This window comes from Leucopleurus acutus (genome assembly GCF_964270905.1).
Source record: "Leucopleurus acutus genome assembly, chromosome: 5".
Classification (NCBI taxonomy): domain Eukaryota; kingdom Metazoa; phylum Chordata; class Mammalia; order Artiodactyla; family Delphinidae; genus Leucopleurus; species Leucopleurus acutus.
This window is the reverse complement of record NC_139147.1, coordinates 91,582,555-91,609,354: the sequence shown is the minus strand read 5'-3', so window position 1 is coordinate 91,609,354 and position 26,800 is coordinate 91,582,555. Positions and strand designations below refer to the sequence as shown.

General features: G+C 33.7%; 1 protein-coding gene across 3 annotated transcripts in view; it reads left to right on the top strand.

The window, feature by feature from the left end:
- NAALADL2 (N-acetylated alpha-linked acidic dipeptidase like 2) overlaps positions 1 to 26,800 on the top strand; it is a 1,451,411-nt gene that overhangs the window by 872,275 nt on the left and 552,336 nt on the right. For all 3 annotated transcript variants that reach the window (XM_082839043.1, XM_082839042.1, XM_082839044.1), the window contains one exon: positions 15,095 to 15,245. In XM_082839043.1, the coding sequence (XP_082695169.1) occupies positions 15,095 to 15,245 (151 nt within the window). The remainder of the gene's footprint in view (positions 1 to 15,094; positions 15,246 to 26,800) is intronic.

Below are 26,800 nucleotides of genomic sequence, written 5' to 3'. Positions count from 1 at the left end.
TGCACAGACTCCTGGGAAGGGAGGTGTGGATAGTGACCTGTGCTTTCACACAGGCTTCTTGGTGGCTGCAGCAGCAGCATTAGCATTTCATGCCCATCTCTGGTGTCTGAGCTTATAGCCGCAGCTCTCTCCCATCTCTGAAGCTCGTTTAGGCAGTGAATCTCCTTTCCTTGTGCACCCTGAAACAATGGTTTATTGAGCCTTAGACAGTTCCAGATTTCCCCCATACTCCCTCCCGGGTAACTGTGGCGCACTAGGCGCCTCAGGCTGTGTTCACACGGCCAACCCCAGTCCTCTCCCTGGGGTCTGACCTCCGAAACCCGAGCCTCAGCTCCCAGCCCCCACCTGCCCTGGTGGGTGAGCAGACAAGGTCTCAGGCTAGTGACTGCTGGTCGGTACTGATCCTCTGTGTGGGAATCTCTCTGCTTTGCTGTCTGCACCCCTGTTGCTGCGCTCTCCTCCATGGCTCTGAAACTTCCCCCCCATCCACCCTCCCATCTCCACCAGTGAAGTGGCTTCATAGTGTTTGGAAACGTTTCCTCCTTCACAGCTCCTCGCAGAGGTGCAGGTCCCATCCCTATTCTTTTTTCTCTGTTTTTTCTGTTTTCTTTTGCCCTACCCAGGTACGTGGGGAATTTCTTGCCTTTTGGGGAGTCTGAGGTCTTCTGCCAGCATTCAGTAGGTGTCCTGTAGGAGTTATTGCACATGTAGGTGTATTTTTGATGTATTTGTGGGGGGGAAGGTGATCTCCACGTATTACTCCTCCGCCATCTTGAAGGTCCTCCCTGTGTTTTTTCTTCTAATTTATTAAGATGAGAACTAAGTTCCTAGGTAAACCATATAAACTATAAATTTTTTGCTGAATGTAATTTCCACTGTATCCCAAATGTTTCATTATTATGTTTTCTTTTTATTGTGCTCCAGATGCTTTTCACTTGCTCTCTGATCCATAGTTATTTGGGAATAAATTAATTTTGTTCATGGTTTTACTATTAATTTCAAATTGATTGGAGTATGGTAAATATATGGCGAATAAAAGTCTAGCTTTTAGAATTTTTAAAAGGTTTTCTTTCTGACAAAGTTCATGTAAATGATTATTGGTGGGTAGTTGTGTGCTCTGTGAGAAATGCAATTCTCTATCTCAAGTTCAGTAATTAATTATTTAATTCCTGTATATTCATACATATTTGGCTTTTGGAATTTTTTCAATTCTGAAAGAGGTAGATCTCTCATATAATTCTGTTTGTAGGGTTCTATCTTGCACGTCTTATACTGTATTTTTATTTTGCCATTATGTTGTTTAGTGCATTCAAATTTATGCCATATCCTTTATCTATTTCTTTGATTTTTTATCATTCTATAGTGTATTTTTTTTATTCTTTAATCTACTTAATTTATTTCTGAAACAAAGTAATTGAATTTCTCATAAACAAATAAAAAGGCTTACGATGTTAAAGAAATACACGTTTCCAAATCTTAATTAAAATTGCTTTTAATTTTAGAAGTTTTATATGAATTTGCCTCTTCTGCCTTTTTTAGTTGGCCAGATGTCTATTTGATTATCTTCTTTTTTCCAATCTTGTCTTGTTTCAAGAAAGTTTCTTGTAAAAGAAGAAAAAAGAAAAACATATTGCTAGGTTATTATTCCCTTTGATTCAATTCAAACATCTGATTTAGTGTGATAATTCATTTGTTTCCTTTCAGGGTAAAAATTTATGTTTAATTTTTTCTTCTACCTTAATGTTCATTTTTTATCTTACTTTATTTTTCTATTTTCTGATTTAATGTGTTCATCCAACTTTATTACATGAACACATTTTTTTATTCTCTTAAACATTTTTGAGATCTTCTAATAAAAATTATACTGCAGTATTAATTATGACAGTGATACTATTTTGCATACACCTGTTTCAAAATATTATCATGTATTATCACATTTGTCTTATTTATTTGACTTGTACAGGGCACGTACTCTTAGAGAAATGGATTTAGATAAACTTCTGCTCAGTGCCAGTGTGACTTCTATGAATCCTTGACAGATGGACATTTCTCCGTCATAAACTCTATCTCTTGATGAAGTCTTCATGTTTATTTCATTGCTGGGCAATTCCAATTTTTGCAACGTCTTTTCTTACATAGATGTCCAGAGCTATATAGAGTTATTGTCTAGGACTATTCTAGAATCATTGCTCCTTAATCCAACCTCGTATCCAAAGAACACTGTTTCTGAAGATAAAGCCATTTCATTTCTAGGCTTAGATATGTTGGGACCATTGTGATCTCAAACAATTGAAAACACAAAGAGAGGGGAGTAAGGAATCATTTGCTCTGCTATTGCTCACCAGTATACTTTTCATTCATGTTCAGTTTATTTTTTCAGTTTTCCTATTAGTTTAAAAACACTGTTATTATTTTCACTATTACAAGCTTCATAACCATAGGAAAAATCACAACACCTCACAGAGAAACAGTTTTCTTAAGCTGAAGAAACAAAAATCAAATACAAATAATAAAAATAATGAGAGTAATCTCAAAAGTCTCCTGTGGTGGTTGTGATAATTAAATAATATTAGTCAGGCATTTGGGAAAATCCTTTTTAAAAATACTAATCCAATTTAAGAAATATAATGAAGAATAATAGTTTTCTTTATATCTCTTTGAAAATTAAAGAAAAAATGTTTAAGTATGTAATTTACAGTGCAGGCCTAGTAAGTATACATATAGAAGATGTGAATACTAAAGATAAAGGTAAGTGGTATATTCCTGGACCCTTAAATAGTTTGAAACATATATATGGGATATAATCAGCTGTGAACATTAGAAAATATAATAGAATTGCAAAAGATTTGGAAGCATATATTTCGCTAACAATGTAAGCATTTTTTTCTTTGTCTATGAGCAATTCAATTAAGTAAAGCTTATTGAGTCTGATCAGCCCTTGTTTTCAGGGAATTGCAGTTCAATTTCATTTTTAATTAGAATTAAACATTGTGGATTTCTTACCACTGGTAAGCAAGATCCAGCAATAAAGTATGTACTTAATTTGTAGTAAGTTTCTGAAATTTAGTGCAGAGAGTGAGCAGTATGTCTGGTTAATATTTAAACATCTCACCATATTCTGTTGTAGAAGTTTCCATTTATAAAAGCTGCTTTCTATAACAAATTACATTCACTTTCAAATAAATCTGTTATCACAACATGAGCAAAACTTATTCAATTAAAAGAGAAAACAAAGTAATTATTTACTCCTATTTGATGTGCACAATAGCTTGTAAAGGTTCTAGAAATGCCTAGGAAGGTAGATTTGTTGGCTTAAAAAATCACTTTTGCTTAAGTATTGCTTCAATAAAATATAGGTGTATTCACATGGGATAGATATTTCTCTATAGGAAAACATTCACGAGAGAAGAGAGACTTCAGTTCCCTTGTGATGAACCCATGTGGAAAGAAGCAATGAACCATAAGGCCAGTGTGATAATGTTTTTTTCTCTTCCAGTTTTCCACACCTGTTTCTTTTCTGTGTCTTTTTGTTCAGTGGTATTTTAATGCTGTTCATCATGTTGGAGCTAGTTGAGAACACTGCATCCAAAGTAACTTTGTTTTTTTCCATGCACTCAGGCATTAAACTGGACATGTTCTCTGCCCATCATTTTATCTTAATATAGTACTAAAAGAGAGAGAAAGAAGTGGGGAAGTTTGCAATAGTTACCTCAGTCACCTGGGATACAGTCCATTGAAATAACACTTTGAACTATACTCTTAGATAAGATATCGTATATAAGATAATGAAAAATGTAACAGGTTGATTTAACAGTTATTATAGTTTTTGAAAGGTAACTCAGAGTCAGATGCACCTTTGATATCTATTTTAAAAATATCTGAAATCTGACTGAATATATAGATAATGTTTTCTTTACCCAAAAGGGAGTAGTGATTCTCAAGAAAATCAAAAGCCTTTCCAGGGCCAGGGAAATGGAAACTCTGGCTGTGACCCCTGACGGATTTGCACTGTAAGAAGACATTGTCAATTTCTGCCAGACAGAATTGCAAAGACAGCAAATGGTGATCTATAAACTGCATAGCCAAGAGATGTGCACTCTGACCCTTGTTTGACAAGTATAAATCTTTCTAATTAATGACGTTAGAAAGGATAATATGGAAGTTATTTCTATTCTGATTAAATTATCTGCAAGACGTATGCATCAGGTTTGCTTCCTAAAAGAAGCTACAAAGAATCCATGTCCATGTATGTGTAATCCTTTACCTTGTCCTGGAGTAAGAACATCCTTCAGCTGTTCACATCTGGTTACAAATCCTATGCCTGACTAAAATCTTAGGTTTTGAATAATTAAATGAATTAATTTCAGGAGAGGTTGAGAAATTGTCTCTGTGAAGTAGACTGCCTTTTTTTTTAATGGAGAAAAAAATAACAGGATAACAAAAATAATGTTTCCTTGATAGGTAAGGAAAATGTAATAATCATTATCCTAATTTTTAAAGCTATAAGCTACTATTTTAAGTAATGGGCTTATAAAAATTTTAAAAGCCTACTGCAGTTTGGAAAAAAATTATGACTTGGAGTATTTTAGGATTTTTTATTCATGGTTCCTCCAATCTAACATACAAAAAACAGCCTGGTAATAAGTGATAGACAGTGGAGGAGTATTTTAAAGTTATATGAATATTTACTTTTGGAAATAAATTCATGAAATTTCGTCATTTTTATGTCAAGAAAAATTTTTTTTTCAGATTAACTAGTTGTTTTTGTTTTTTCCCTGATACCATTCTCTAACCACAGACAATTGCAAAGAAATTGCATTCCCTCAATTATCAACCTTGTTCATTCTCTACCTTCTCTTCTTCCTTATCATTCCCTTGAAAAATAAAAGAAAATAAAAACCCTCACACATTATGTAGCATTTTACACTCTCAAAATCCTTCAGACATATTACCTCCTTTGAATCTACCAGTCATTTTGTGTGATTGGCGGGGCAAATGTCATCTCTTTTTATGGATGAGAAAATTGAACTTTGTGGCTTTTCAGTGGCATGCCCAGCATCCGTCACCTAATGGCTGGTCCACTTCAAGACTTGCTATTCTTTTCATCCACCATGTTGCTTACAAACCAAGCTACCGAACAATAATTCGATAAATTCAGATGTATTCCTAACAGCTTCAGATATCATGTAACACTTGCAGGTAGTGCAAGATTAGAAGTTTTACCATGGTAAATTTTTAAAAGTAATTTGACATAGTCTTTTTTATGTTAATATTCATTTAATTTTCTCTTGTGTGTCTCTTCCACATCCACCCACCTTGGAGAAAATACATATAAAATTTTTAGCTAAAGAATGACACTCCCAGAACTTGACTTGTTTTTAAAAATTTTATATGATGAGTCATAATGCTGTAAATTTAGAAAAGATTGAATGTCATACATACATCTAGTCACCAATGTTTTTTTTTCTTTTTATGTGTAAGAAAATTGGGAGGTCTGTTTAATATTTCTGTTAAAGAAGCAATTTTGTAGGCAGTAGAAATAAGAATATTAAATAGTGATTAATATCAGCACATTGAAACATCAGAAGATTGTCAGTAAACATAATAATTTCTGAGATAGCTTTAGAAATATTTTATTTTTTATTGAAGTATAGTTGATTTACAGTATTGTGTTAGTTCCAGGCATACAACATAATGATTAAGTTTTTTTTATTACCTTCCATTATAGGTTATTACAAGATGTTGAATATAATTCCCTGTGCTATGCAGTAAATCCTTCTTGCTTATCTATTTTATGTATAGTTCATATCTGTCAATCACATACTCCTAATTTGTCCCTCCCCCCCCCCACACTCCCCTTTGGTAACCATAAGTTTGTTTTTTATGTCTGAGTCTGTTTCTGTTTTGTATATAGATTCACTTGTAGAAATATTTTATCTTTATTATGTATTATACATGGGTTTATCTCTGTTCATTATGGCTTTAGTTAAATATGCTCTTAGTTAAGAGCATTTGTAGCATATATTAAATTTTTTAAAAAAATAGTACATTTTCAAAGACTAAATGATGTGAAGTGCTCTAACTTTTTTCTTGATCTTGTTATTCAACTAGAAAATTGCATAATCTCAGAGATTCATGCATGTGGTTATGTGAGACTATGCTCTCTTTCTCCACTGCCTGTCTCTTCCTCTCTCATATATTTACATATATAAGCACAAAAAATATTAAGTTTGTAAGTCAGAAGCTTATGTCTTTATGACTTCATTTCTAAATATATATAGTGTTAGTATTCTTTTCCATTCCTTTTGAACATGAAAAGCAACAGCACGTCTACAAAGGGTAAGAGATGTACACGCAGTTGGTAATATCAGCAACATATTTACTAGTAACAATTGTGTATTTTTTTCTTAATATTCGCTATCAGTAATGAAATCATGTTAGAGAAATTGATAAGGACAAATACCCTTTAGTGTTTTCAGTTCATGAACCACCTATGCAGAGGAAAATACCCCAGGCCACTGTGTTTCCTCTCACTAAAAATAAAACGATTTAGGTTAATGCTTGCTGGTCCCCACTCTGTCATTGTATTCTCAACCTAGAACCTGGAGCAATGGATCTATACTGCATAGGTGGATCCACAATGGATAGGAAAAATGAGGAATGGGAAAATAAATTCTAGCATTCTCCTCAATATTTTGAAGCTATAGTTGGAAAAATAACATCATATTTGAAAAGATGTTTTTTTAAATATTTAGACTTCTTCCATGCAGCAGACATTGCAAAGGCTGTCAAATATGTAATATGAACTTTAAAAAACAAAAAAATGCAAAGTCACAATTTTTTTCATTATTTGAAAGCAATATGGTTTAATGCGAGAAGCACAGGAAAATAAACTATGAGGACACATTCGTTTAGTCTGAAATCTGTGATTAACTATGTGATCTTGATAAAATCATCTTTATCCCATGATTACTTCATTTGTGAAATAAGAATAATCCCATAGGCCACAATGAGATATTAGTTTAAAGCACAAAAATATATGCATGAGTATACCTTATAAAATAGGACACCTTCCCTCCCTCCCTCCCTTCCTCCCTTCCTTCTTTCCTTCCCTCCTTTCTTCCCTCCCCTGTAATCTAGTGATAAATGTTGAGGACTCTTTTTAGAACTCTGACAACAGGCTTAACTTTCTGAATAACTTCTGGTTTTCTCTTTACAAAAGCAGAGGGTCATTGCTTCTTATTAATTTCACTATAATTATTTAAATAACTTTGGATACATCAAATAAAGCAATTTAAAATCCAAGTAAAGGTGTTCAGTGAAATAAAAAAAGAATGCTGTGATTATGCCTCAGATATACTCAGTCTGATTACAGTGAATATTCCTCACCATAATAGTCTTTTTTTTTTTGACAAAGAAAGATGAGTTTACTTCCAAAATATAACAAAGCAAACAGGAATCTTACAAATCTCTTTAATGGCATCCTAATGATACAATACATAATTAAAGGACCAAACAACAAACCTATTAATAAGGAAAACAATTTCAAGAAGAAAGAACAACATAAAATTTGAGCCCTGAAGTCAAAATATCTGCTTAAGAAATGATCACATATTATGTGTTCAATGTTTTTATTTTTCACATGTTCCAGAACTATTTAATTTAAGTGAGTAAGAATGTACTATGAAATGTTAGTTCATGGTTTTTAAAAGTGTATTTTTATTTTTCTGTTGTTTTTCTGTTATTATAGCCATGAATCTTCAATCTAAAATGTCCACATTCTATTGTTTTAATACATATTAATTCCCATTATGGCACTTTGTAAAAATCCAGGTCTTCTTAGCATTCTAAATAAACAGTCATACAATTCACACAGTATTGATTTTAGTATCTTCTCAGAAAGCATATCACAGCAAGAAGCATCTGATGTGTTTTATAAATTCACCCTTTGGCTAGTCTATTTGTCTTTGTAAAGGATGGTTGTATAATTTAAAGAAAAGGTGTGCTTTAGTGGAAAGATCACTAGGCTTGAATTCAGAAAACTCTTGTTTGATCCCTGGCATTACCACTTATTAGCTCTGACCCCAGGTCAAGCTCTTCACCTTCCTGAATCACAATTTCAGCAACTATATAATGGGAATTGAAATGACTTATATCAAATGCTTTGAATAAAAATCAGCAAATAACTTGTGAGACAGTATCTGGTTTATAGTAGATGTACAATTAATACTTGATGATTTGGCCTGAAGATGACTCAGAAGACCTAGATTCTAATCACATGATTTTCCTGAATCTTTACATAAAGTTTGACAGATATTTATCATATATGAATGTATTAATTTGTTAGGGCTTCTATAACAAAATACTCCAGGCTGGGTGGCTTAAACACAGATTTATTTTCTCATAGTTCTGGAAGCTGAAAATTTAAGATGAAGGTGTTGACAGGTTCAGTTTCTCCTGAGGCTTCTCTTCTTGGCTTGCTGATCGCCACCTTCTTGCTGTGTTCTCATGTGCTTTTACTGTATGTACACAGACCTCTGATGTCTTTCCCTCTTCTTATGAGGACACTAGTTGCATTGGATTAGAGCCTACCCATATGACCTCATTTAACCTTAGTTACCTCTTTAAAGGCCCTATTTTCAAATGTAGTCACATTCTGGGGTGTGCTGGGTGTTAGGACTTAAACTTATGAATCTTAGGTAGACACAACTCAGCCCATAACAATAGGCCTTAATTCTATCTGTAAAATCAAATTTGTCTCGTTACGTTATATTTGTTCTCGTTTTCCACATGAAGGCTCAGGAAACTTTTCTAGGCTGTGGAGGCCAGAGGAATGGTTCTAATACTGAGCCAATGTTTTGATGAGACTAAATTACAGAGAAAACCACAAGCTTTCTCCTTTGGTTCTTGATATCAGGTGGTAGTTCAGGGATCTCCTGCATTGTGACCAGTGAAAATAAAGAACAAGGCTCACATTCAGTGGGTTCAAAAGGGTGAGTCAACAACTTGGGAGCATCTGTAAATGGATTAGAGCCTAACTGTGGAATTCAGCCAGTATTCCCTTGTTGGACACTGAAGGAGTGGATTGTCTAAATGACAATAGCAACAGCATCCTCCTGGAATAGGAAAGGCATTTGGGTTGAAAGTAAGAGTAGATGCCAGTTAAGTACAGAAGTTAAGTGGTAGGAATCAGAGAAGTGTCCTTTCTCTTTTACTGTCCCTGGCTTTGATTTTTCTTTAAGTGATTGTTTCCTGAATATCTGAATACCATGCAGCCACCCAGTTCACATATACTGTCTGTCCAAGGCAATGGGAATATAAACCTATGTTAGACCATTTTCAGGTGCCAGACTACTACCCCTGAATGAGTAATTCCCAAGGAGCTTTTCATTTTGTAAGGTTTGTTCAGTAAGATTGTTGTGTCCTGCCCACGGATTGGTAGTACCATTTATTTCAGAGGTGGTTATTTGGCAACAGATAGCTTTATATACTATACACAAGGAAAAATATATTAATATGGCTCACAGCAAGAAATATGAGATCATATTTCTTGGTCAAAGACATTTTATCTCCAAGACCCTGTCAATAAGACAAATCCACATGTTCAGATCCCTGGGGGCTAGTTTCTGCTTTTTATCGCTATCCTTAGATAACAAAACATCATACAAAACAAAATAAAACAAAAATCAAGACAAAATAGACCTATTTTATTATGTATTTTTACAGAAGTATAAAAAGACAACACACTTAGTTGAACATGTTTATTTTTATTTCAGAAACAAGCTGGCTTAATACTTATCTCACGTTCTAATGAACACATGTAAGATGTCACAAAAGAATTTATTGAATAAGTTTTCCAGCCAGTAGAGGTGAACAGTAGAGCAAAATAACATTCATGTAATACACTTGTACCTGTATACACTATGTTTTTCATTCATTCATTCATTCATTCATTCATTGTTACATACACTAGTTTATTCATTAACCCAACAATAGAAAAATCATTTGTTGCCAGGCACTATACTAGGCACTAGGGATATAAAATGAAGGTATAAGGTTACTGTCTTCAAGCAGGTCATAATCGAGTGCTATTAAAGTTATCCATCAAATCCTTTTTAATTACTGAGGATAAAAAATAATACTAATAAAATTTCACTTTGGAGACTGGGGGCATTAGAAGTGTTTCAGGTGATGTGAAGCCATGACATAGCTTGAAGGGAGTTGACTGACTCTGTATAGAAACAGAAAAGTGTCTTGGGGTTACTAAGGACCATTTCTTGGTTACTAGTCTAGCATCTATCTCAGATGCCTCATGCCTATTGAGATTTTAGCACCCATAAAAACTTAAGAATCATGTTGGCTCAGCACTTAGTGGTTCTTTGAGTTAAACAAAAGAGGGTGGGAGGCATGTGAGTAGGATGTTGGTTTAATGGTTCCTATGTTCATGGAAACATAATATGATTTTTTTTGAAGAGGAGGAGCAATCCTTAGATATGTGGAGACTAGTAAGTATCACTGGTGGACATTTGGATAAACATAGTCAGTAAATTTATGCAATATTTAACTTCTCTCCTAGAAATAAAATATTAGTTGAAGTACTTATTAGAGTAGAAATATTTCCAATTTAGACAGAAGGTTGATAGCTGCATTGAAATATTATTCATTTAACTGCGTGATTTATTACAATTGTCATATATGTTTTGGGGTATAAACACTGTAAAATAGTTTTGAAAGATGAAATTAACACTTCACAGTGTACTATATTTAAATTAGTACTGAATTTATACTGAAAAGGAAGAATCAATTCACTAACTCAGAATAGTTTCAATGTACAGATTCTAAGTCTTTTTGTTTCCCCTATATTCTGTCCCTAACAGAAGTTTAATGCAAAATTAAAATATTCATACTATATATTATATGAAATCATATCATAAAAACTACCTGAAAAATCTTTATTAATCATAGAAAGTGTGTTATTTTGGGGGAGGGTATCCCTGCCAATAGTTTAAAAGCAAATTTCACGTGTGACAGTATATTTAAAAGTACAATAAATGTCTCCTTAAACAATTTTAAAATCATAGAATTAGACTACATGTGTTTTTAATTGAGAACAGAATGGGTCTTTGAGGCTAATGTTGTTCAATCCTTGCATTTTATGGATGGTGAAACAAAGACCTGGAAAAACTATATGAGTTGTCACATAGCTATTTAGTGTCAGGGTTGGTACCAAAGTCCAGTACCATCAAATGAAAAGTCTCATGCTTTTTCATTTGTCTTGGTTATGGATTGATTTATTTGCAAATAACCGAAGCACCCTCAGAGAAAGGGAGGAGAATCTCACCCAATACAAGTGAAAGGCACACAGCTGGACCTGAGGTCTGTACGTGCCATTCCCTCTCTTCCCCATTCTCATCTTTGTTTCCTCTGAATTCCCACTCCTTTTTAGTTGCCACTTTCCTTGGCAAGGCTCACGGTTTCTACATTCTGAAAAGACTAGTTTGCACATGTCAGAAAATTGATTCTGAACAGAGAAGCCAGTTGCTCATATGGTGCTTTGTGTGAATTAGGAAATGGTGCCCCTCCAGGGCAATACAGCCTTGTGAGTCAGTGCACCACACTAGCCAGTGGCTGTGGCCTGCTTCTCCGTGAGCACACAACACTCAGGCCCAACACCATCTGCCTGACTCATTTTTGGTGTCTCCATTCCAAGTCCTGATTGGTCCTACTTGTATCAAATGTTGTCTTAGTTTACAAGGTGGTAAGTATGACAAAGAACCCCAAACTTATCAGATATATACTTGAGAAAGAGAAGCAAAGGACAGTTGAAGTTTAATATAGGGAATCTGGCCTTACACTTGCCATCTCTTTTCATGTATTAGACCCCTAGTATAATCGTCAATCTAGGTCTCAAGCTGTAAGAGGGCCTAGGCAGAGCTAATAACTTTCACCTGTGTACCCAGGGACAGTCTGCAATCAGACAGCCCAATGACAGCTGGTTTCATCCTTTTGGCCTTGGCTTGCCTTTGGAAGTATTTTAAAAAATGTAATCTCACCAGAATACAAGGTCTTTTGAGAATTTTAGGCAACCTCCACCTCATCAAGTTCAAAATGCAATGTTAACAATGCAAAGGAACATTTTTAAAATTTGATGTCATGTAAGCAATTTCTTCTGTTGCCAGTGTCATTGGCAATAGACAATTCCTGAAATTGAGTCACTGAATTAAACTACTTATTTAAGAGCTCTATGATGGTCAGTGTGGGGTGGCATCAGGAACCAGATTTGACAATGTTGAAGAGGTGTCCACCTCAGGTCCAACTGTTATAGGCAGAGGATGGGAAGAGGGGCTCAGCTTGCATATAAAGCTGTCTCTTATGAGGTGTAGGGAGGTAATTAAGTCTGGCCAAAGATAGTATTCTATTAAGCCACATTGCTTCATTATCAGTCGTTAGGTATAGAAACATATCATGGTACATATTCCTTATAAAAGGGATCTCAACATATTTCCAAATATAATCAGAAGAGATAAAATATGCAACTTTAGCATTTTATTTTTGACTAAGATAAATTTAATCACTGGGTTTCATAAACATTAAATAAATTATCATATTTACCTTTTTAGAAGATACTTTTGAAGCTATTTTGACTTCCACTAAAGCAGTATCAGCACATTAAAAAAAAAAAATTTGTTGGTTATCACTTCCCTTTCTTTGTCCAAAGCAGTGATCTCTCATAGATTCACTTTCCACTGACCCTGAATCTAGCCTCACAATCCTTCTCCCGGCGTCCATTCATTGTCAGTTAATTGGAGTTATTACTCAAGTTGAAAACTGTTCGTCATTCCACTGGTAAACTCAGCTTCCTAAGAGCAAAGACCTTGTCCTACTTACCTTCATATCCCAATGCCAGCATATTACCTGCATAACAGCAACACTAATTATATAGTTACAAATGGATACATGGCCCAGGAATTGTAAAAATAGTTTTTCACAAGCAGGTAATTCTCAGAAGAAAATATACAGTTGCCAAAATCACAAGCAAAAATAAATTTAACTTCATTAATAATTAAAGATCTTTGGAGAAATAAATTTTGGCCAGATTGACAAATATCTTTTGAAAAGTAATAATATTCAATGTTGGTGATAATGAGGGGAAACATACATATACTACAGGTAAGAATATAACTTTTTATAGCTTTTCTAAACGGAAATTAGTTTACAAAAAGAAAATCATAAGAACAGGAATACTTTGACTTAGAAATTCGACCTGTGAAACTACACTTGATTAAAATAGATATTTGTGCAATGATTTAGATATAAGGAATTTTGTTCCAATGTAATATAAAAAATTTTTGAATAATTTGATTAACAGTCGGGTTGGTTACATAACATTTGATGGCCTTTTTATATAATATTATTTATATCACTCATACACAGTATACAGCTATTAAAATGATACAAAAGTATACTTATCAACATGGGCAAATGTTTAGTATATACTGTTAAGTGAAAAATAAAGATTGCAAAATAGTATTTATCATAGATCTATTTGTAAATATATGTGTGAATGTGCATAAGCCCCAGTAAAAGGATCTAGAAACACCAACATGTTAACATTTGCAACCTCTTGACAGGTAAGATAATGGGATTGCCTTTTGCTTTTTTGTTTTGCTTTGTTTTGTTGACATGTATATCTTTCTCGCTAATGATCACAAATTGCTTTAGTAATAAAAAAAGAAATTTTTAATATTTAAAAAATTGCTTTCTAGAGAAGTTCGTTTTTTTTTCTTGATATATTCTCCTATAGTAAGCAGAACATTGAAAATCATTCCATTGATCATTCTTTTTGAGAATAGCAATTTCAGCATCCAAACATTAGAAATCCTCCCTAAGGACTTCAGTCCTGCATTTGGAGCATCAGTCTTAAATCTCACCCTTTATTCACATATTATTTTCTCTCTTTTTCTGTCTCTCATTCCTCCTCTCTCCCTGAATTTTTTCCCTATCTTCATTAAGACACTGATGGGGAAAAAAAAGAAGTCTGATCAGAGTGGTTTCTTATAGAAGGTATACATGTGAGTCCATTATACTTAGCTTAGGTTCTCAGTGTTGGGTTTTTTTTTTCTTCTTATTATAAAAATCCATACTTGTTCATTACTTGTTTAAAAATGGAAAAATACAGAACAGTTTTAAAGGAGTTGAAAAGATGCAATTAACATAGCATACTTATATCAAGATTGTGACATATCAATCATGTAAGTCACACTAAGATGAATAAGATCTTTACCCACCAAAATTAATTTAATAAGTTAAAACAAAGAGAACCTGGGATGTCAAGTTCATCTGCCCCATCATACTTCTCTATTGTGTACTTAAGAACAGAGCGGAACCTTTGCATTAAGTATGTTCATAGAGGTAATTGGGATATTTTCAAAGTATTTAATGACAGAGACAAAGCAGGAACTGACCATTTAGAAGGAGGCCCACTACTTTGTTGTGTATATACCCATTAGTTGCTCTGTCTTAGAGCTCTGACTGGGACATCCAGGGCAGAGACCAGAGTGACTAGTGGGGGCCCTCAGGAGCTTCAGGACAGTGGCTGTTTGCCAAACCATGTAAAAGATTTCAACATTTTAACAACTGGTGTGGCAGTCTCAGCCTTGGAGAAAATAAATCAAAATGCTGTTGGATGTCTTCTGCTCTAGGGAAGAATATAATAATGGTCAGAACAGCTCTCCTTTTACAATGGAACTTTGTCTGTGGTAGATTTTTTGTTAATCTCATGAAAGTGAAAACTTCCAAATCTACTTGGACAATTAAAAAATGAAGAAATTCCAAATGCAGACAACTGAAATCAAATATAAACATTATAAGAATGCAGCTTAAATATTGTTGAACAGAGGAAAAAGGAAGAGGCCAGTAGGATAACTCTCTGTCTGGGCTTTGATAATGAGAAAATCAGAAGTTTCTACTTATTTTAAAAGAAAACAATAACAGAAAAAGGAGTCATCTAATTGTAGTGACATTTATGAAGTGTCCATATATGAACTAAAAATGTATATGAGGACATTTTTAATAATTTGTTCTCCTCTTTTAGCTTTCCTTATTGGAAAAGGCTGGATTTGGAGGTGTTCTTCTGTATATTGATCCTTGTGATTTACCAAAGACTGCAACTCTTAGCTATGATACCTTTATGGTGTCACTGAATCCAGGAGGAGACCCGTCTACACCTGGTTATCCAAGTATTGGTAAGTTCATTATTAATCTTTTATTATTCTTGTAAACACTACAAGGTTGTAATTTATAAGTACACTCTACCTAAAGTAATCAAAGGATAGTAAAGTTGAAGAATTCTTAGCACTCCATATTTTTAAAAGTGAATGTTTTATCTTCCCAAAATTGTAGACTACCCATTTGTTGGAATAAAACTTGCTAAAAAGCCTGCAATACATTTTTGTCTCATAACAAGAGAAAACATTTTATGTGTTATTATTGATTGACTGATAAGATAAATTAACACCATGTGGGACGAGTACTCTATGTAGGTGGAAAGCACGTGCACATACCTAGAAGTATGAAATGTCTGCTGCTTTGGAGTTGTTACAACTTTAAGTCCAGAGTCGAGGGGTACACATGCTCAAGTCAGGTGACTAAAACATTGGGAAATGATGCTGGAAAGGAATGGAGTTGACACAATCAAATTGTCTGGCTCCCCAAAAGAAGGGATCTCATTGGTTTGTCTAGCCACTGCCAGCATAGACATGGTCATTTTGCATCAAAGATCCTTTTCTTTCCCAGCAAGCTGTGTTCATTATAGTGGGAATCATGTGGCAAAGATAAAAACAACTGTGATTTTGGCAGGTGATCACTGTACCATTGATTCTCAGTCTAATGTGTCATTGACAAATATTCTTTTTAAACAGACTTGGCAGAGGAAAAGCTCTTTGGACCTCCTTCCATTGTGATACTAACCCATTAACCATGATACTTCATTCAGGAATTAAGCTAACAAAAAGTTCATGTAATTATCCATGTGTTCCATCAATATTTTTCCTTGTTTTCAACAAGATATTACAAAAGACTAATAATATCTTACCTAAGTCTAACTGTCCTTTATATATATTAACATTACCAATCAATTAATAACTTTTTCCAAGAAGGAAGTAAACTCAGTCAAATATGACTATAATTTATGAATTTTGTTGGTCTACTGAGTACTGCTTTGTCTTTTAAAGTACCCCTTTAATAATCCATGTAAGAATCTGTACTTTGTACAGTCCGCTCTCTCTTAATTACAATTTTGAAATTAAAATTAGTAGGTATCCACCTACAATTCTCAGGCATCACCAAAAATATCAGTTGAGCTCTCTCATTTGCAAATGCTCTAATTGCCTTGGGTTGTAATGCCTCAGCATCAGGAGGTTGTACATGGCAGCTAACTCTGTATGGTAAATCAATGGTCTGCAATGCTACTGAAAAGCAGATACTTTATGAATACTCTGCTTAAGTGGTAAGTTGCCCCGTTGGCAACAGTTACTCTTTATATATTTTTGGTTCAGGTCATTTAATAAAAGTAGAATTCAGTCATATCTAGCAAAGTGCTGGTCAGTGTCTTGAGAATCTCAGAATGTTTTTTTTTAAATTAATTTAATTTTTTATTTCAAAACAATTTCAACTCACAAAAATGTTGCAAATATAGTATGTATAGAATCCTTATATCTTTATCCCAGCATCCTCTAATATTATGTACATCTTCTTTGGAAAAATGTCTATTCAGACTCTCTGCCCATTTTTTGAATTGGTTTGTTTAGTTTTTTATTGTTGTGTTGTATGGGTCCTTTATATATTTTGGATATTAACCCCTTGTCAGGTATATGGTTTGCAAAAATCTTCTCTCATTCAGTAGGTTGCCTTTTCATTTTGATGATGGTTTCCTTCACATGCAGTATCTTTTTAGTTTAACATTGTCCCATTTGTTTATTTTTGCTTTTGTTTCCTTTGCTTTTAGAGTCAGATCCACAAAAAAATATTGTTAAGACTGATGTCAATGAGATTACCACCAACATTTTCTCTAAGGAATTGTATGGTTTCAGGTCTTACATTCAAATCCTTAATGCATTTTGAGTTAATTTTTGTGTATGGTGTAAGAAGTAGTCTAGTTTCATTCTTCTGCATGTGGGTGTTCAGTTTTCCCAACACCATTTATGAAAGAGACTATCCTTTCCCCATTGTATGTTCTTTGCTCCTTTGTTGTAACTTAATTGTCCATATATGTATGGGTTTATTTCTAGGTTCTCAGTTTTGTTCCATTGATGTCTGTGTATGTTTTTGTGCCAGTACCGTACTATTTTGACTGCCATAGCTTGGTAGTATAGTTCGAAATCAGGACGCATGATACCATTGTGGTTGGAGAAGATTTTTCTAGAATTTATTGAGACTCATTTTGCGACCTAACATGTGATCTATCCAGGAAAATGTTTCATGTGTACTTAAGAAGAATGCATATTCTCCTGCTTTTGGATGGAATGCTCTATAGCTATTAAGTCCCTCTGGTCCAATGTGTTGTTTAAATTTGATGTTTCCTTATTGATTTTTTTGTCTGGATGGTGTATCCACTGATGTAAGTAGGGTGTTAAAGTCCCCTAGTATTATTGCATTGCTTTCAAATTCTCCTTTTAAGTCCATTAATATTTGCTTTTATATCTTGGTGCTCCTCTGTTGGGTGCATATACATTTATAAATGTTGTATCTTCCTGCTGGATTGACCTGTTTATCATCATGTAATACTCTTCTTTGTCTTTTCTTACAGTCTTTGTTTTAAAGTCTATTTTTGTCTAATATGAGTATAGCTACTCCAGCTATCTTTTCATTTCCATTTGCATGGAATATATTTTTCCATTCCTTCACTTTCTCTCTGTGTGTGTCCTTTCTTATGAAATGAGTCTCTTATAGGCGGTAAATAAATGGGTCTTGTTTTTTATCCATTCTGACACTCTGTCTTTTGATTGGCTGCTTTAGTTTATTTACATTTAAAGTAATTATTGATGGGTATGTACTTATTGCCATTTTGTTGTTTTATGTTTTTTTCTCTTTCATTTTATCTCTTTCCTTGTGTATTGGTGGTTTTCTTTAGTGTTATAGTTAGATTTCTTTCTTGTTTTCCTTTGTGTATTTACTATATATTTTTTCCTTGTGGTTTCTGTGAGGTTCACATATAACATTTTTGAGTGTTGCCTGTTTTAAGTTGGTAGCTACTTAAATTTGAACACATTACAAAATTTTGTCTTTTTACTTCCACCCACCACACACACACATTTTATATTTTTGATGATACATTTTACATCATTTTATTTTATGCATTCCTTAACTAAGTATTATAATATTAGTTAATTTTACTGCTTTTTTCTTGTGATCTTTATGTTTGCTTTATGTGATTTTTTTTTACTACCTTTATTGTATATTTATGTTTTCCAATAAGATTTTTTTCTTTAGTATATTTTCTTATTATTAACTAATGCCATTTCTTTTCAGCTTAAAGAAATCCCTTTAATATTTCTTTCAGGGCCAGTTTAGTGGTGATGAATTCCTTTAGAGATCAAAGGAAAGCCTTGATCTCTCCTTTAATTCTGAATGATAACTTTGCTGGGTAGAGAATTCTGGGTTAGAGGATATTTCCTTTCCACATGATGGATATGTCGTGCCACTCCTTTCTGGCCTGTAAGGTTCCTGCTGAAAAATCTGCAGATATTACTATGGGATTTTCCCATATGTATGTAACAAATTGTGTTCTCTTGCTGCTTTTAGGATTCTCTCTTTATCCTTAACATTTACCATTTTAATTGTAATATGTCTTCATATGTGTCTCCTTGGCTTCATCTTGTTTGGAACTCTCTGGGCTTTCTGGACATGATGTCTGTTTTCTTCCCCAGATTAGGGAAGTTTTCAGTCACTATTTCCTCAAATAATTTTTCTGGCCCTTTTTCTCTCTCTTTTCCTTCTGGAACCCCTATTATATAAATGTCATTCTGTTCAATGTTGTTGCAAAAGTCCCTTAAGGTATTTTCACTTTTTAAAATTCCTCTTTCATTTTGCAGCTCTGTCTGAGTGAGCTCCATTGTTTTGTCTTCCAGCTTAGTGATTTGTTCTTCTATCTGCAGTTTAACCCCTCTAGTGAATTCTTCTGTTCCATTATAACTTCTGTTGGTATTTTCTTATATTTTCTATCTCTTTGTTGAAGTCTTCATTGTGTTCATCCATTGTTCTCCCATGTTCAGTGAAGCATCTTTCCTGGCCATTACTTTTAAATCTTTATCAGGTAGATTGCTTATCTCTGTTTCCTTTAGTTCTTTTTCTGATGTTTTGTCTTATTCTTTCATTTTGAACATATTTCTCTGTCTCCTCAATTTGTCTAATTCTCTGTTTTTATGTATTAGTTAGTAACTATCTCTCCCAGACTTAAGGAGTGATGCTATTTAGGAGATGTCCTGTGGGGCTCAGATGTACAATCCTGCCTGGCCACCAGAGCCAGATGCTCAAGGGATTTTCCCTATGTGAACTCTGTGCATCTTCCTCCTGTGGTGGAGCCCAGTCATGGCTGCTGTGGTATACTATCAGGTGGGATTTGCCCTTGGACCGGCTGCAGGGTCTGGTTGTGGCTTCTGTTGGACACTGGTAAGCAGAACTGTTGCTCAGTTGTTTGTTAGGCCTGACTTAGGTGCTAGGGTAGGCAGAGCTCTCAGTGGGGCCATGCCCACTGTCTCTAACAGTTTATAGGGAGAATTCCAAAATGCTGTCCTTCAGTTCTGGCATTATCAAAGTAGCCTGAGATCACAAAATGGCTTCTGCCCGTATCTCAGCCCCCAGGGAGTATCTCAGCTAGTTTCCCTCTGACACAAACTTTAAGATTAGGAAGCGAGTCCCCTTCACCTATAGGCCATATGTTTTGTGCTGATTTTCAGGTCGAGTCTGTGTGCAAGCACTTTAAGAAGAGGTTTTTCATTCCCTGCAGTTCTGTGGTTTTCCTGGATATATTTCTCATTGGTTTTCAAAGCCAGGTGTTTTGGGAGCTTCTTTCTCCTGTACAGGATCTAGGGGCTGGGATGCCTGATATGCAGCTCAATCCCTTGCTCCTCAGGTTAAAGATCCATATCTTTGTGATTCTTTCTAATTGTGGTTTTCTGAGATGGTGTGGTGTTTTCCTTGATGAGATCATATCTCTACCTTTCCTACTTATCTCGAAGCTGTCCTTTTACCCTTTGTTGTGGAGGCTCTGTTCAGCCAGTTTTCAGGTCCCTTACCATGGGATTTATTCCATATGTAGTTGTAGATTTGTTGTATCTCTGGGAGGAGGTGAGTTCAGGATCTTCCCATACTGCTATTTTGAACCCTCTCTTTTGTTTGTTTAATACATATGAAATAAATAGAATAGTACAGTTAACCCTCCATCTACCTCAACCAGCTTCATCAATTATTCTACCATTTTTGTTTTGTCTATATATATCCCCTCATACTTCATAGCACCACTTATTTTTTCAAATAAAATTTACGTAAATTGAAATAGATATATCTTAATTGACAAAAGGATACAGCCATGTACTCTCCATTCATATTTAGTATTAGAACATTCCCATCTCCTCCAGAAGTTCTCTGAGTCACTTCAGAATAATTTCCCATCACCAAACCTAGCTAACCACCAGTCTCAAGATTTTCATGGTAAATAATTTTAGAATTTTATAAAAATGGAAACATGAAGTATATATTCTTTGTGTGCAGATTGTTTTGCTCAGAATAATGTCTGTGATATTTATTCATGGTTGCAGGTATCAGTAGTTCATTCCCTTTTGTTGCTGAGAAGCATACCACAATTTTTGTATAGGTTTAAGTAGTTTTTTTTTAAACAAGAATGTCAGTGTACTCTTCCACAATGCATGATCCAAATAAATTCTTCAAAGAAACACATGGTCTTCTTGTAAGGTAGCTCAGTAAGTCTTGTTGCATATCCAAATAGTTCTTGATTATTATAGAATCAGAGAAAAGAGTAAAAAGTTTTAAAATAATCCTTGTCCCTATAACACAGAAAAGAATTCATCACTCTTTTTATGAGAATGAGACTTCAGCTTCATTTGGCATGTTAACTACTCTGAGCCTTATTCTCTTCACAATAAAAAGGAGGATTATACTAATACATATCTCACAAGATTGTTTGTAAGGAAATGCAAAATTCTGGCCTCCACCTTATACTTAGATAGAAACTCTGAGGAAAGGGCCCAGCCATCTGTGTTCTAACAGATTCTTCAGGTAGTTCTGGTGCAGCTAAATTTTGAGAGCCACTGAGCTAGAGGACATTTACTATTCTTTATCTACCACATCTGAGTTGGACCACTGGGGCTACTGACCTAAACTTTGTGACCTCATGTTACTCTTCTTTCAGCATCTTGTATTGCTGCCTCCACACCAATCAGGACAGAGGAACATATGTATTCCTGATCCTCAACCCAATTTTTGTACTCAGTGGGCTGTTAGTGAATATTTGTTGAGTGAATAAATTATTCTCTTTTATTTTTAACTTTTTATTGGAGTATAGTTGATTTACAGTGTTGTGTTAGTTTCAGGTGTACAGCAAAGTGAATCAGTTATACATACATATATATCTTTATATAGATATATAGAGATATATCCATTCTTTTTCAGATTCGTTTACCACATACAGAATATTGAGTAGAGTTCCCTGTGCTATATAGTAGGTCCTTGTTAGTTATCTGTTTTATACATAGTAGTGTGTATATGTCAGTCCCAATCTCCTTATTTATCACTTCCCACCACGTTTCCTCTTTGGTAACCATAAGTATGATTTCCAGATCTGTGAGTCTGTTTTGTTTTGTAAATAAGTTCATTTGTATCATTTTTATTAGGTTCCACATATAAGTGATATCATATGATTTTTGTCTTTCTCTGTCTGACTTACTTCACTTAAGTAAGTGATAATCTCTAGGTCCATGGCTGCTTGTGTGATGATTCTGATTCTTGGCTATACGCTAATTTTAATTAACCTAATTAAAACTCCTTTTAAAAAAATATGTATACATACTTACACAGTTTTTCTCCCTAAATGCTTCTGTCAACTCTCTCACATCTCTTTTACCACTCAGAATAGCAGAGATTGCACTGATTGAAAAAGCTTTGAAATTCCACTTAAGATATTAGGATATCAGAAGTCTAATCTAGTCTCTTAATTCCTTTGATAATTTATCAAATATTTCAAAGACAAAATGTTCAAACTATCAGACTTTATCATAACTTCTTCCACCAACTTGCCAGGAGTGTTTTAATACATTAAACTATGATCCAAGCAAACCCTGTTCCCTGGAACCATATAATTTTAGAATCCTGAGAGGCTTTAGGGTATAAATAGCACAATTTTATTCTCAAAATTGAGGCATAAGAAACTTGATCATGTTATCTAGGGACTCAGATAAATGAGGCATAAGAACTGACATTTACGGTAACTGGTTATTATTAAAATACCTGTGATCAGTTATAATCAAAGATGTGCTTGGCTTAAAATCACTAATTGGGTACATAAGGTAAGGCTCCAAAGAAAGAGGAGATCAAAAACTATGGGGTGAGCATTAAAATAGAGAAGTGAGAAATTGATATCATTAAGGAGTATTCTATTTTTACTATGTTGAAACACAGAAAAGGAAATCCTACCCCAATTTCTAAGTATTAAGATTGTCTGACATCTGAAGGCCTAGAAATAGTATTAGGAGTTAGAAATCCTTTTGTTTCCATATTATTTCCCTTAATAATATATCTTCTGCAAACTCTGTAGGTTACAGAGTTGATTTTAAATTTAGTACCATCTCCAGATAACTGCCTGGCTAATCTCTGGACTACTACTTAATTGAAACCCAAGATATTTCTTTTATCTTGACTTAGACTTGATTCTCATTATACCCTATTTCCTAAAATCCATCCTGATTTAAAGCTTTATGTCTGTGTCCTGTTCTTTATTTGTTATAAACCTGTTTTGTTTTTGTTTTGTTTTTGATTCTGGAGAGGAAAATCATTTCAGTCATTTTACTCTTAGTGAAGTGTGTCAAACAACACAGTTTATTTAATATTCCCAGTGTTACAATTCAGTGGATCCGTGTGTTGTTTACCTCCTGTCTGTTCAACATTGCCTCTGCCAACCAAAACCATTCAAAGAATAAAGAATATCTCTGTAATTTGTGACAAGTCTTCACCAGGTGTTCTTGATCCAGTTACCTGGACAAATATTGAAAGACTGACTTGAGTTGGCACTAAATCAACTGAGACAATGTTGAACTAGAAGAGCAGATATAAATATGTGCCTAGTTGTCAAAGCAGAGTGTTAGATACTCACAGCGTGAACTACCTTGTCACTTGGTTGGGAAAAAATAAAAAATGTCTGTATTCTTACTATTTTATTGTAACTGGTGGTTCTTGAATATGTCCTAAAGTCTTCCTATTTACATGAAGTATTATTCAACATGATTCTTAGATCCATTTAAAGAGTGGCTCATTATTAAACAATGTGACTTTTTTTCAGAAAGTTTAATTTGCAACATATTTTAAAAGTAGTTTAAATTCAAAACACTCCTTTTAAAAAAATCTAAATTTCATTTTGAAATATAATTTGGTAATATAAGTTTTCTTGTATTTCTTGGTTCCAAAAAATTGAAAATTTCCAATTGATTGTTGAAATGTCTAGGATTATAGTATTCAGAGACATTTTTGAGTGATTATTATTCTTAGGAAATCAGTCTGCTATGTAGTATATTAGTTGCTCAGAATGTTCTTTACTGATTATTGTATAAGGAGCTTTCTATTTTAAATTAAACAAATACTCTGTCAGTAGAGACAATCAGGTTTTTTGTTTGTTTGCTTTAAGAATCAAAGTTTTCACAAAAATTGGTGGTCATTCTAAGAGGATAAAGTCCACTGCTTTAAAAAAATGATTTACAAATATATTCCATCACAATGCATATAAGAAGTTAATTGAAACAACAATGGAATTAGTTTTACATGTTTTTAGCATTTTATCTTATAACATCTTTTAACAGGACAGCTTTTACTGGCCCTGCTTGCGGTAAATAAGCTGATCTTTAAAGAAACTGAGCCTCAATCAATGTGACTTGACTAACATAACCAGAACTTAAATACAAGGTTATCTAACTTCTAACGTAATGGGAATTCCACTATATGATTTGGCATCCACTATACAACTTAGGCAAATAAGATTTGCAGTTTGATGTGATTCAGACTTAAGGATGAACAAAGTTTGACTTCGTTTTTCTCATACATTCGCCATATGCTTGGGGGGTAATGTTGAAGGTGAAATATAAAATATAATAGTAAAATTATAAAATGTACCTATAGATTTAGACTATATCAGTATAACCTCAGAACAAATTTAGATTAAATCATATGCAATTACCAGTTGTCTTCCAGAGTACAGTTTTTTACACTTACCTATAAAAATGGAAATTGCATATTATAAAATAAATAAATTGAACAATTAATCAGCTAACCAAAGAATTAGTTATTTGAATTTTACTTTTTCAACCACAAATTTATGTGAATTATTTTAGTGGCATATATTCAGAACTTGTCATTTTCCAAACTTTATTAACCTTTTAATTTAATAGCTTTAAATTGTAAAATAGAATAATCAGATTAGCTTCCTCAAAGATTTAAATTGTTGTTATTATCCTGAGTACAACCCACCTTTTCAAGGAACTTGTCAGTAGCTGAGCAATAGCAGGTATAAAAGAAAAGGAATAAACCTGAGAAATAATAAATCATGCTGATCAACACAATTAATTTTACTTTTTCCAGCCAGTTTTCATGCTTTTTTATCTGCTGTGGTCAGAACCTATAAACCTCAGTATGAGGAGATTTTGCTATTGACAAAATTAAGCTTTTTTAGAGAAAATATCATTAGTATAACTAATGTCAGATATGAAATTATAAAGGTCAATATAGTCTGGTTTTACATTCACTACCAAATGATAAAGCCAACATAAAAATAATAGCAGTCTCTTTTTTTTTTTCTCAACACTATTTGTTATCCATTCATCTGTTTACTGAAACTTAGGTGGTTTTTATAATTTGGCTATTGTAAATAATGCTGCAACGTTATTTGCAACATCTGCTGCATCAGATCTCTTTTCAAGATAATGTTTTGTTGCCTTTTGATATATATACAGAAATGAGAATGCTGGATCAGATGGTAGTCATATTCTTAACTTTTTGAGGAACATCCATACTGTTTCCTGTAGTGGTTGAATCAGTTTTCATTCCCACCAACAGTGTATGAGAGTTGCTTTTTCTCCACATTCTCATCAACGCTTATTATTTATTTTCTTTTTGATAATAGCCATTCTAACAGATGTGAGGTGATTTCACATTATGGTTTTGATTTGCATTTCCCTGATGATTAGTGATGTTGAACATCTTTGTCATGTACCTGTTGACCTTCTGTATGTCTTCTTTGGAAAAATGTCTCTTCAGGTCTTCTGCCCATTTTTTAGTCGGATTTGTGTGTGTGTGTACTATTGAATTGTACATGTTCTTTATATATGTTGACTATTAACCACTTATCAGATATATGATTTTCAAATATTTTTTTCTATTCAGTATGTAGCCTTTTCATTTTGTTGACAGTTTTCTTTTGCTGTGCAAAGCTTCTTAGTTTGATGTAGTCCCAGTTATTTATTTTTGCTTGTGTTGTCTTTACTTTTGGTGTCAATCCAAAAAATCATTGCCAAGACCAATATAAAGGGGCTTACCCCCTATATGTTCTTCTAGTGGTTGTACATTTTCATGTCTTATATCCAAGTCTTTTTTTTTAATTTTGAGTTAATTTTTGTGAATAGTGTAAGATAAAAGTTCAATTTCATTCTTTTGCATATGGATATCTAGTTTTCAATAGATAACTAGATATTTATTTATTGAAAAGACTATCCTTCCCCCATTGTTGGCTCCATTGTTATAAATTAATTGGCTATATATGTGTGTGTTTGTTTCTGGGCTCTCTATTCTGTTCCATTGATCTATGTATCTACTTTTATGCTAGTATCATACTGTTTTGATTACTATGACTTTGTAATATAGTTTGAAATCAGGGAGTGTAGTACCTCCAGTACTGTTCTTCTTTTTTAAAGATTGCTTTGGTTATTTGGGATCGTTTGTGGTACCATACAAATTTTAGTATTCTTTCTTCTAATTCTGTGAAAAATGCCATCAGAATTTTTATAGGGGTTGCATTGAGTCTGTAGATTGCTTTGGGTATTACGGATATTTTAACAATATTAATTCTTCTAATCCTAGAAAGTGGGATTTCTTTCCATTCATTTGAGTCTTTTTCTATTTCTTTTATCAGTGTCTTATAGTTTTCAGAACACAGATCTTTCACTTTCTTGAATGAGTTTATCTCTAAGTGTTATTTTTTGAAGCTATTATAAATGAAATTTTATTCTTAATTTTTCTTTCCAGTAGTTTATTGTTAGTATATAGAAACACAACTGATTTTTTAATATTCATTTCATAACCTGTAACTTTATTGAATAAGTTTAGTATTTCTAACAGTTTTTTAGAAGAGATATTAGGGTTTCATATATATACATACACACACATATATATATAAAGATCATGTTATCTGCAACAGAGACACTTTTACTTCTTCCTATTCAGATGCCTTTTGTTTATCTTTCTTGCCTAATTGCTTTGGCCAGGACTTCCAGTACAGTGTTGAATAGAAGTGGAGAGAGTGTGCTAG